The sequence below is a fragment of the Cervus canadensis genome, chromosome 4 (assembly GCF_019320065.1).
Source record: "Cervus canadensis isolate Bull #8, Minnesota chromosome 4, ASM1932006v1, whole genome shotgun sequence".
NCBI lineage: Eukaryota > Metazoa > Chordata > Mammalia > Artiodactyla > Cervidae > Cervus > Cervus canadensis.
The window spans coordinates 101773307-101786699 of record NC_057389.1 but is presented as its reverse complement, the minus strand read 5'-3'; the positions used below and the strand labels follow the sequence as shown (position 1 = coordinate 101786699).

At 40.7% G+C, this 13393-nt stretch overlaps 1 protein-coding gene across 1 annotated transcript; it reads right to left on the bottom strand.

Moving 5' to 3' along the window:
- Positions 1 to 1484: 1484 nt before the first annotated feature.
- LOC122440659 (olfactory receptor 10H4-like) lies at positions 1485 to 2429 on the bottom strand. Its single transcript, XM_043467182.1, has one exon. The coding sequence runs from the start codon at positions 2331 to 2333 to the stop codon at positions 1485 to 1487; it is 849 nt and encodes a 282-aa protein (XP_043323117.1). The 5' UTR covers positions 2334 to 2429.
- Positions 2430 to 13393: the final 10964 nt, after the last annotated feature.

Here is a 13393-nt window from a genome sequence, read left to right as displayed (position 1 = left end):
TTTGGGGAAATGTCTGTTTAGGTCTTTTGCCCACTTTTTGATTGGGTTGTTTGTTTTTCTAGTATTGTTGCATGAGCTGCTCGTATATTTTAGAGATTAATTCTTTGTTTAGTTCACTATTATTTCCACCTTGTTTATAGTTTCCTTATTTGTGCAATATTACTCAGCCGTTAAAAAGAATTCATGTGCAAAAACTTTTAAGCTTAATTAGCTCTTATTTGTTTATTTTTGTTTTTATCTCCATTACTCTAGGAGGTTGGTCATTGAGGATTTTGCTGTGATTTATGTCATGGTGTTCTGCCTATGTTTTCCTCTAAGAGTTTTATGGTTTCTGGCTTTACATTTGGGTCTTTAATCCATTTTGAATTTATCTTTGCGTATGGTATTAGGAAGTGTTCTAATTTCATTCTTTTACATGTAGCTGCCCAGTTTTCCCAGCACCACTTATTGAAGAGACTACTTTTTCCCATTGTATATTCTTGCCTCCTTTGTCAAAGATAAGATGCCCAGAGGTGTGTGGGTTTATCTCTGGGCTTTCTATCTCGTTCCATTGGTCTATATTTCACACTATCATTTCTTGACTGCTTCTCTCTTGTCTTGTATCCCCCCAACTCCCTGATTTAACAACTGCTTGAATGCACCCTTTGGAACTCAGGGTAGGTCATAGAGGTTGGAGCCTATTTCCTACAGACAAGAAATGGTGGAGAGTAGGGGGGCGGGTTCAGAAAGGCCTCTGTGCCCAGGAGCCCCACGGGGTCCTGATCAGTTTCCTTGCCAACCTCTTCCTTCCTCCTCTCTTTTCCAGATTTTCCCATATATTTTATATTTTTTAATCCAATTGAATAATCAAAACTATTCCTAGTGTTATACTCTCTGTCCTTTCCATTTTAGAATCTTTCACTTAACTCAGCTGAAAATAAAAACTTCTCTTGGACTCCATTACTCTAAAATGGAGTGAGAAACTACAAATAGCAAATTATTTTCTCAGAGACACCTTATTTTCTTTTGTACATTTGTTATTGTTAAAGGATAATAGTAATAATACTCTAGACACAGTACTTTATACATAGAAAAGACTCAATTCTGGTTGGTTATTAATTTTAGGTTATTCATTCTTATTCTTTAGGTTGTTCATTCTTATTTTGGGGGGATGAAGGGACAAAATCTTTTCTTGGTAGTTCATTCAAGAAGAATCATGTGCATCAGGGTCCTGACACATCCTTGTGATTCTGCTTACCAGCCTATAGGTAGGTAGCATATTCCTAGGCATAGATAATGGGATACAGTTCATCACATTGGATATAAACAGGATATTATGATGGCTTGAGGCTATAAGAGGGAGAAAACTAGAGAAAGTCAAATAGCTACTATGCATCATACTCCTAAGGAATGTGGGTATTTTCTTATGCCTGAATCATCACAAGAGTTCTATGAAGAAAGGCAAAGGCATTATTGTCTCCAACCCTCCTACCCTATACTGGTGGTTAGGAGTTTAGGGGACAGAAAGTTCTGCGGAAGCTTCTCTTTATGGCATTCTTCAGCTCCTTATTCCTAAGACTGAAAATAATTGGGCTAAGAAAGGGGGTGAAGACTGTATAAGTGGTGGTCATCAGAATGTTACTGTCCATAGAATGGGGCCCCTTGGTCTTGAGGTAGATGAGGGAGGCAAAACCGTAGTGCACGACCACTATGGTGAGGTGGGAGACACAGGTGGAGAAGGTCTTGTGCCGGCCCTCAGCGGAGGGGATCCTCAAGATGGCAGCCACGATGAAGACATAGGAGAGGACGATGAGGAATAAACACCCCATCAGGGCCGTGACACAGACCAGGATCACACCCAGGGTGAGAGAGGCTGTCTCTTTCCCACAGGCCAACTTCAAGAGGGAAAAAATATGGCAGAAAAAATGATGAATCTCATTGGACCCACAGAAGGTGAGATGAAAAACTATCAATGTCACCATCATCCCCATGACTGAGCCACCAGCCCAGCAGCAGGACACAAGGCGGGCACAGTCACGGGGGCTCATGAGCACGTTGTAGCGCAGGGGGTGGCAGATGGCCACATAGCGGTCATAGCCCATGATCATGAGCAGGAAGGAGTGGGTGTAGCCAAACGTAAAGGAGAAGAACATCTGGCTGGCACAGGCCACAAAGGTGATGGAGCGGTGGGTGGAGAGCATGTCCGCCAGCATCCAAGGGGTAATGGTCACAGTGAACAGGATCTCGGAGATGGAGAGGGCACACAGGAAGAGGTACATGGGGGTGTGGAGGCTGTGCTCCCTCCAGATTGTGCCCATGATGAGCAGGTTCCCCAGCAGTGTGAACAGGTACATCAGCAGGTACAGCAGGAAGAAGGAGGGCAGGAGCTGCTGAGGGAAGTTGGAGAAGCCGATGAGGATGAATTCAGACACTGTGCTGTAGTTCTGACCAGACAAGGATGCTGTACCTGGGGAGATCAGAAACAGAATGAAGGCTCAGTGGTTAAACATAGGCTCTAGCATACATTAAAGGCCAGTTGAAGAGCTCCATACTATACATTGGGCTTTCCTGGTAGCTCAGACGGTAAAGCATCTGCCTACAATGCGGGAGACCCGAGAAGGGTTGGGAAGATCCCTGGGTTGGGAAGATCCCCTGGAGAAGGAAATGGCAACCCACTCCAGGATTCTTGCCTGGAAAATCCAATGGACAGAGGAGCTGGTAGGCTACAGTCCATGGGGTTGCAAAGAGTTGGACACGACTGAGTGACTTCACTCACTTCACTATACTATACAGATGGAGAAGGAAATGGCAACCCACTCCAATATTCTTGCTGGGAGAATCCCATGGACAGAGGAGCTTGCCAGGCTACAGCCTATGGGGTCACAAGAGGCAGACATGACTGAGCAACTAAGCACATACTATGCAGAGAAGTTGGACTTCCCTAGCGGCTCAGACAGTAAAGTATCTGCCTGCAATGCAGGAGACCAGAGTTTGATCCTTGGGTTGGGAAGATCCCCTGGAGTAACTCATGGCAATCCACCCCAGTATTCTTGCCTGGAGAATTCCATGGACAGAGGAGTCTGGCAAGCTATAGTCCATGAGGTCACAAAGAGTCAGACAAGACTGATCAGCTAATATTTTCACTTCACTTCTTTTTTCTTACTGTGCAGGAAGTCCCCAACTATAAACCTTCAAGTTGTAAACTTTCAAAGATATGAACCTGTGTTCAAATGTCCACTCACATAAGTTAGTTCACATATCTGGTGAGACCTGCTATACTTTTCAAGGTACTGTGCTCTAAGATTAAAAATGTGTTCTTTATTTTTTGTGTCTATTTATTTTCTATGTATTTTTTTGTGTGTGAAAAGTATTATAAGCTGGTAATGGTACAGTATTCCTAAGCTAACTTTGTTGGACTTGAAAGAAAATTACCCTTGTGAACGCAGTCTGGTAATGGAACTCATTTGCATGTAGGGGGCTTACCATATATCCATTTGCTTAACTTCTCTGGGTCGCACAGTCTCCATCAGTAAGTTGGAATAAATCATTATAGCTTTTGCCATTCAGCATTGTGATAAACATCAGTGAATTAAGTGCTTAAGACATAGTTTTGGTTCCTGGGTGTTTATTAACACTGATGAAAAGAAGTAAAATATGTAGGTTTATAATTAAGACAGACATAGATGATCAGAGTCATAGTTTCTTGAATACTGTGCCTGTTCTAGATTGGATTTCAGATTTATAAAAACAATTTTTTATCTGAGAGATTTTTATTTTAACTGAGTAACCCGTTCATCTTTATTTCAGTATTGTCTTATTTTAGTACTGAATTCATTTCTGCCATTGTTTCCTGTGTGTGTGTGTATGCATGCATGTTAAGTTGCTTCCAACTCTTTGTGACCCTGCAGACCGTGGCCCACCAGGCTCCTCTGTCCATGGGGTTCTCCAGCCAAGAATACTGGAGTGGGTTGCCATGCTCTCCTCCAGGGGATTTTTCTATTTGTGATGCCATGTACTGTAGCCTGCCAGGCTTCTCTGTCCATGGAATTTTCCAGAATATTGGAGTGTGATGCCATTTCCTACTTCACTGGGAAGCCTATATAGGCAATATGAAGAGAAACCAGATTATATATATATATATATATATATATATATATATATATATATATATATCTTCTAAAGAAATTGAAGAGAACATTTGAAAATAAAAGGACGGGTGAATATATGCCAAGCAAATGTTCACCAAAGGAAAATGAAGAAGCAATGCTGAAAGCAGAAAAAATGGAATTTAATGAAATAATAATCATAAAATCTCTGTTACCATATGCCAATAAGAGGAACCAGGTTCCCTGGAGAAGTGGTCTGTGCATGGATGCAAACCTAGACCATCTCTCCAACAGTGCAATGGAACTTTCGCTAAACAGTGTGTTAGTGCTAAAGGATACTGGAACCAGACTGAAAATGTGCCCTTTGGCATAGCTGAGCACCAGAAAGAGTGATCATGTGCAGATGATGAAAGAACAAGCTAAAGGATGCCAAGAAGAAGCAATTAGGAAATCCAGAAGGTGACAGCTTTCAAGGAACAATTAGTTGAACCTCATCAGCAAGCCAGAGTCATGAAAAGGGTGAAGAGAAATTCAAGGGACAGAACAATCACATCCAACATAGGGTACTAGATATGATGTGGATTTAGATAAGCTAGTTGTAAGGTGTTATTAAGGATATAGAGAAGATTTTTATTTGTTATAGGTGAATGATGAGGTATAAATAATATGAAGAGATCATTCTTAATTTAGTTATTAACTTTAAGTATGAGCTTGTTATTTTGGCTATGAAGGAAAATATGAGTAGCTTAAATACATACTGAAATTTAAAAATTGCACACATGTGTACACCAAGGAAGAAAGAAGAATATTTTATGAAGATATTAGAACACTGTAGCAATCTGATAGATATAAATAGCCTATATAACTGACTCAATGGACATGAACTTGAGCAAACTCAGAGACAGTGAAGGACAGGACAGCCTGACATGCTGCAGTCCATGGGGTCGCAAAGAGTCAGACCCGACTTAGCAACTGAACAACAACAACAATGTACTCTAGATAATTAATAAAGAAATAATGAACACAACTTTCAGTGAAATAGATATGAGACAGAAATATATAAACTGAAACTAGATAGGTAGACTTTAAAACTGAGGTTGCAAGTTTTGATAGAGTTTAGAAATGCAATTTGGGAATTATTAATTATTATGCAATAATAATATTCATTTATTAGCTCCTGAATATACTTAGGCTCTTCACCAAGCAGAGACTAAACATAATTTTCAACCATATAGAGAATTTTAACAAAACTTGGCCTTCTGTTTGGACATAGAGCAAACCTCCATACACTTCAAAGTATAAATACTGTATAGATTGTAGTGCATTAAAATTGGAAATCAGTACAGAAGTAATGCCTTTCCAAATTCTAAAAGTTAGGAACTTAATATAATATTAAACAATATTTTTTCTGTAGCAAGTCATAAAATGAATGAAGAAATATTTGTAATTAAACAAGTTAATCATCAAATTTTTAAGCTAAAACAGTACTGTCATGGGGATCATATTGCTTTAAACATACATATACATATGTGTCATAAGACTTTATTCAGGAAACAAATCATTCTTAATACAGCCAAAATCAAACAATTGGAAAAGATTAATAAGATAGAAACAAGGAGAAAATTGCCAATGAGAAAACACAAAGTTAAAATTGGAAAATAGCTACAGAAATAAATGACATTTCTAAATAAATGAAAATAATAAGAAAAATATGTTAAGAAATTCAAAACAATAAATGAAATGAATAAATTCTCAGAAACATGTACAATTTCAGAGCTGGTTCAAGAAATAGACACTGTGGATATTCAAAAATTTTAAAGAAGTTGAAATGATTAAAGACCTGCTCTTTCTATAATCATTAGCCCCAGTGGGTTTATAAGTGAATGTTTGTAAATTTTTAAAAAACAGTTGATGAATACTTTATATATATATTCTTCAAAATATAAATAAATAGCAGAAAAATAGTTGAAATCTACCATGCTCATTTCAACATGTTAATGCAATCTTGATTCTAAAACCAGGTCAGAATGTTTATAATTATGGACTCACTTTACCTATTTATGTAGATTTGAAAATCCATTATATGATATTACCAAGTCAAATGCAATAGTGTAGTAAAAATCATTTAGTATGATCAAGTGGTATTGGTTTATCCCATGAATGACAGGATGCATAGCATCAGATAACCTATCATGTGATTCATCATATAAACTAAAAAATTATATAAGTATTTTGATCAAGTAAAGAACATATTTTCTAAAATTCAACAATTGTGACTTTTTATTTAATTGACATATAAGATATTAGTTTCAGGTGCACAACACAATAATTTGTTATATATCTATGACTTTTTAAAAATCCTTTTGCAACATGAAATCAAAGGGAACTTTCTTAGCTAGATAAAGAGAATATACTACAAAACTAAAAAGTAGTATACTAAGTGGGGGAGTTTATGTGTATTATTTTAGGATTAGAAGCAATTCAAAGTTACTCACTCTCTCTGCTGTTCTTTAACATGGAACTGAAAGTCATGAATGATGCTACAAGGAAAGAAAAGGAAATATATATATATTTATATATATAATAATGTAACCTTAAACTTCTCTAATAAGCCTCATTAATTTAAAAATATATTAAAATTCCATTTAAAATTGCATATATAGAACAGTACATAACTTGCAAAAACACATACAAATCTAAGAGTACACATGGAGTATTTTGAAATGATTGTCAAAACAAGAAGGAAATGGGGTGAAAAAAATGAAATACATTCATGAAATATGAGAAGGATCTTGGGCAAACCCATGATGATCAAAGCTGCAAACTGAAAATAACATTGACTCAAACCTCAGCAGCTGAAGTCCATAATAAAGTTTTTAAAATACATTTTTATGAATAATTTGAGTTATGTTGCTGCCCAAAGCTCCTAAACTCCTTGACTCTGAGACAAGTCTCCCCTTCATTGCATACCCTAGTCATCTCATTAAGGCATTGTCTCAAGAATCCCCCACAGTAAGGGTCAGCCTGGAACTGGGAGGACACAGAATCGCCAAAGCAGTTGAGGACCTTAGCTGAAGTAAAGATGCTCTATGGAGCGAGGAAGATGCATTTATGGCCAAAAAAGTCTTCTGACCATCCATACACTCCACCAAGAAACCAAGACATTGATGTCAACCCCCAGGAGGTTGGTCCAACCTCCACTCTTTTCTCCAGTCCCTGCCTCACTCCAGTCTGCAGTGTCAGCTGCCTTCCATGCTTCATCCCTGCATTCACTCAACGTTCTCCTTCCCCAAGAAGTACTCAGTCTCTCCCACTCCTCTACATTCACATGGCTCCATCTCCTCTCTCCTGAATCACCCTCCACACTCCTCCTCTGTCCCCTCCTCTGCCCCCACTCCATTCTGATTTCCAGAGAGAATTTTCTGAAACACACACAAGGTAAGCAGTCCTCAGACCCAGGGTTCAAATCCCTGCTGCTTCTGTGTATGTTTGACAAAGAACTTTAGAGCTCTGAGACTCCTCTCTGAAAAATCAAAGTTCCTAGAGAACTGCTTTCAGAGGATTCACATAAAGGGCTCAGAGTTTACCTCTGAGTAAAAATAAATACCATTTAAATGTTATCACAGACTTTGAGATGCTGCTCCTTCTTCTGATTGGTTTTCTGCCATCCTGTATCAGATGTCACCAGTTGGCCCCATTCTAAACTCATGGTCTCTGACCTCAGTGGAGTACTTAGTCCCCCAGTAGCCACATAACACTGTCCCCCAACTCCCAGAAGGCTGATCCAACCTCCACTCTCTTCTCCAGCCCCTCCCTCACCCCTACAGTCTGCCTTCCTACCTCCGGCTTGGTGGAACGGCCGTGAACCTTGAGATTGGTCTCTGCCAATTCCTCTGACAGGTGAACAGAATTCTGTTTCCTCTGGTCTCACAGAGAATGGTTGAGGTGTTGAGCAAACATCACACACGTCACTGAGTGCATCCAATTCATACTTATGTTTCCCCCAGAGCCTCCCCTTAAGATTAGCACCAGCCCAAGACACTGCAGCTGAGACAAAACATACCTAAAGCACAATTTCTCAACCTCCCATTACTCATGATTTTTGGGGCCAGATCATTTCTTGGCTGTCCTTATTGTACAATGCTTAGTAGCATCCCTAGTCTGAACTTAACAGATGAAAGGAGCATCCCTCCCCCACAATGAGTCATAACAATAAAAACTTATCAAGACATATTAATTTCTCATCTACTTGCTTTCTTCTCTGCAAATACCCTCTGTGTTTTTTCAGCTTTTTAACTTTACTGAGGTTTTCAATGGCTAAGTCGAAGATCTCTCTCAGTAAATGTCACATTGCACTTGAAAATACGTGGGTTACTTTCTAATATCTTTTGATATTGATTTCTAACATAATTCCACAGTGATAAGAGAACAGACTCTATGATTTCAGTACCTTTAGACCATGAAATTTTTGCACCTTCTTTTATGTTCCTGGATTTGTTCCAGTGTCTCCTATATTACAGTCTATGGGAACTTGAATAGAATTTGTATCCTACTGTTGTGTGAAAATTGTATGCATCTTAATTATGTTGAGTTGGTTCATGGTGCTTTTCAGGTTTACTATACCTTTCTACTCCTCTATATATTCACTCTATTAATTTTTGAGAGTTTGATATTCAAACTCCAACTAAAAATCTTAATTTATCTACTTAAAAAAGTAATTGTAATAGATAGCATAACTAAAGAATCCACCTGCAATTCAGGAGATGTGGGTTGGATCCCTAGGTCAGGAAGATCCCCTGGAGAAGGGAATGGCAACCCACTCCAGTAATCTTGCCTGGAGAATCCCATGGAGAGAGGAGTCTTGCAGGTTACAGTCCTTGGGTCGCAAAGAGTCAGACATGACTGAGCAAATAACACTGCTTCCTGCAACTTTGTTCTGTATTCCAAGTCTCCTGTAATTATGTTATCATACTTTCACAATTAAAAACAAATAAATGAAATTTTAAAAATTATCAAGACATATCCAAATGTCCAGTGTCAGGCAGAATCGCCCTGGGCTGAGAACTGCTGACCTAGAAGCGGCAAAGGGCACCTAGGCTAAGCTAAAGCTAGGGACCCAGATGGGCAAACAGGAATGATTCCAAGGAGCCTCCCGAAGCTACAGTCCTCTATTACTACTCTTCTCTCTGGCCCTGACCTCATCCCCAGGCTGAGCAGTGCTACCAACAGCTGTAGGATTCTGCTTTCCTACCCTCTCCCTCCTCTGCTTGAGGGAGATCTTTCTCTGCTTGAGTTGCCTCTTCCAAGAAATGGCCAGCAGGGAAAGGGAGAAGAAGCTCTCCTGCTTGTTGCTGCCAGCAGCATCCACAGGCAGGTGTGGGGACAGATGTAAGTTCTCCTGGAACGGATACACTGTGCTTTATGCCTGCTGCAGGCTCCAGGAGACTCTTCCCAAGAGCCCCTTCATGAAACCAACCTAGATGTGCAGTCTTCAAGGTCAGGAGATGCTGGAGGAACTGCAGGGGACCTTCTGGGATCTGCAGTCTCTACTTCCTCCCCCACCTACCTATTCAAAGTGAAGACTCCTAGTTGCCTCTCTCTGACCCTGGAGACCTTAGCCCTGACTGAGGGTAGAAAAGCTCCCAGTCTTGGGGGAGACAGAGCTGGATACAGATGCCTTCAACAGCTTGGGTTCAAGGTACTGTCAGGAGAGCAGGAGCCCAAATGGGAATCCAGGGCTGTGCCCTTGGGTAAAGACAGTTGGAAGGCTTCCCAGAATAAGGGTAATTTGGAGCTGAGTCTTGGAGAGTGGTTTTCTCTTGGGCTCAGACTGTAAAGAATATGCCTGCAATGAGGAAGACCCAGGTTCAGTCCCTGGGTTGGGAAGATCCCCTGGAGGAGGAAATGACAACCCACTCCAGTATTCTTCCTTGGGAAATCCCATGGACATAGGAACCTGCCTGACTACAGTCTACAGGGTCGCAAAGAGTTGATATGACTGAGCAACTAATACCTTACTCTTGGGCAATATAGGTATGCTGTCTTCTAGCCAGACTGGAAAACCTCACCTTCTTCATGATCAAGTTCTACACTAATCCCATTGCCCTGCTGATCCAAGCCAGGAAGCCTGATGTTAGCATAAGCCACCCTGGGATAAAATATAATAATTAGATCCTTCAGTTTTTGCCCATGGTTCCTGACAGTCAGCTTAGGAGTGATAGTATCTTTTTTATGCTGATTGCTAATGAAATGATAAGGGTTTACAGGCTGCTAGGTAGCTATAGGATGGATCTGGTCTCCAGAATAGCAAGGCAAGATTTAAAAGGGTTGGAACATTCAACCCCACTCCCTAGATCTCTAGGGAGAGAAGAGGGCATGTAGATTGATTTAAGCATCAATGTCAATGATTTAATCAATCAGGGGCTCTGTGCTGATCCCTTTACAGAAAATCCCCAAATGGGGTTTCCAGGCTGATGAGCATATGGAGCTGCTGGTAAGTGGGGTGCCTCCAGGGAGGGCAAGGAAGCTCCTTATTCCTTCCCTCATAATTTTCCCTTCGTTTCTCTTCCATTTGTCTGTTCCTGAGTTGTGTCTTTTATAATAAACTGGTAATAGGACTTTAAAGCACTTTTCTGAATTCTTTGAGTCATTTTAGCAACTATTTTATATAGGATGTGAAAGGGGAGGGATGGATTGTGGAAACCTCCAACTTTTAGGCAGCAAAGACTGGCAGCCAAAGTGGGAGCACTCTTGTGGGACTGAGCCCTTCACCTGTGAGTTCTGACACCAGTTGCAGGTTGTGTGTCCTAACTGAATTGTAGGATGCTATTAGTGTACAGAGAGTGGGAGAATTGACCTCCTTTCCTATAGAAAAAAGCCACATATATAATGTCATAAATGTTCAGCAGCGTCATCTTCTCAGCCTTGTAATCAGCCTCAATTCTGGCCACTCAGCTCATCCTGGATGCCCTCACCTATCTCCCCATCTCCTCCTCTCTGCATTACTCCCTGCATCTCCTTATACCAATCTCTGCCCTCAGCAGCCTACTCCCCTCACAGCAGCCAGAAAGGGCTCTCTGCATACAAGAATCTGACCATGCTGCTTGTGTCTGAAACCAGCTCCTTGGTACAACCATCTTGGAAAACTGACTGGCAGTATCTATTCAAGCTGAACATAGATCTCTGCTATGACTCATATGACTCCACTATGGTTTTCCCTGGTGGCAGAGTGGTAAAGAACACACCTGCCAATGCAGGAGATGTGGGTTCAACCCATGAGTCAGGGAGATCCCCTGGAGAAGGAAATGGCAACCCACTCCAGTAATCTTGCCTGGGAGATCCCATACACAGAGGAGTCTGGTGGGCTACAGTCTAAGGGGTTGCAAAATAGTCTGACACAACTTAGCAACTAAGCAACAACAACATGATTCATTAATTACACGTTTAGGTACAGACCCAATGGAACACAAATGTATTATCCATTAAAGAACACGTACTAGATGTTCATATGAATACCATTCATAGGAATCCCAAAGTGGAAACAACCCAAATGTTTATGAGTATGTTTACCTCATGCAATATCTTTCAGTTATTTAATCTATATATGATAGAAATATTTTGAGTACCCTATTGCCAATGGAACAAACTCTTCAGGTGGCCTTCATGATCTTGCATGCCCTTGATTTTTCCACCTTTATGCCTACATATCCCAGAAAGCCCCTAGCCACCTTCAGCTCTCCAGGGTTCACCAGACATAACTTTGGGCCCAAATGCACTATGCATCTGCACCCCGAACTTTTACATTTGTTGTGCCTTCTTAGAAACCCCTCTTTCCTGCCTGTCTTTTCTGGATCACACCTCCTTACCCTTCAGGTCTTGCTTTAAGCCTGAACCCCTTTGTTGTTGTTGTTCAGTTACTAAGTTGTGTCCAACTCTTTGTGAACCCCATGGACTGCAGCACGCCAGTCTTCCCTGTCCCTCACTATCTTCTGGAGTTTGCCCAAATTCATGTCCATTGAATCAGTGATGCTAACCAACCATCTCATCTTCTGCCAGCCTCTTTCCCTTTTGCCGTCAGTCTTTCCCATCATCAGGGTCTTTTCCAAGGAGTCAGTGGTTCACAGCAGGTGGCCAAAGTATTAGAGCTTCAACTTCAGCATCAGTCCTTCCAATGAGTAGCCCCCTCCAGAAGGCTTCAAAGCTACAGGCTGGTCTTTGACCTGCACTTAGCTCTCACAGGCCCCTAGGATTCTCTCATCATACCACTGACCATATTTTGTTTTTATCACCACACACCTGTAAAGCAGTGATTCCCCATTCTGTCCCACTTTTCAGCTCCTTGAAACCACCAATTTGTTTTCTGTCCTTTGATTTCACCTGTCCCAGACACTTCACATAAATGGATTTGCATAATATGTGCCCTTTTGTGTCTGGCTTCTTTTACAATTCATCCATGTTGCATCATGTATCACGACATGATGGCTTTTTTGCTTGTTTTTTTTTGGGGGGGAGTGGCTGAATTATGCTACATTATATGGACATACCGTATAGTGTTTATCCACTAGTCCATTAATGGACATTTGTTGTTAACCCTTTGAGATTTCCTTTTTTTAAAAAAAATAAATTCATGTATGCATTTAGGAGAATGCTTGTAATATTTTATCCATTACTTCTAGTGTTCTGTAGAAGGAGTTCTGTCAGATTTTCTAGACTTTAATATTCAATGATTTAAGCATCTTTATGAATCTTGCCTTTTCCTGTCCAGAAAAAATCTTTGACAATTCACAATGTCTCCAGTTACATCTATGTTGTTGTTGTTTAGTCACTAAGTCATGTCTGACTCTTGCAACCCTATGAACTGTAGCCCACCAGACTCCTCTGTCCATGGGATTTCCCAGGCAAGAATACTGGAGTGCGTTGCCATTTCCTTCTCCAGGGGAATCTCCCTGACAGGGAGGTCAAACTTGCGTCTCCTGCATTGGCAGGCAGATTCTTTACCACTGAGCTACCTGGGAAGCCACTCCCCATTCTCCACTCCCCTAGCCCCCAGAAACCACTATCTCCTTCCTGTCTCTATGGATTTGCCTATTCTGGACATTTCATATACATGGAATTATATGATATGTTTCCTTTTGTGTCTGGCTTCTCTCAGTTACAGTGATATTCTTGAGGTTCATACACTTTGTAGCATGTGTTGACACACAAAAAAAGCTGGTAGGAAAAAGATATTCTTTAGATTTTCACTTCCAATACCAATCCACCTACAGTTTCTCTTTTAAAAACAAAGATGACCAACATCATTAGTCATC

Excerpts from the sequence above, each read along its gene's own strand:
- LOC122440659 (XM_043467182.1), bottom strand. The coding sequence starts at position 2,333 with ATGTACCTGTTCACACTGCTGGGGAACCTGCTCATCATGGGCACAATC.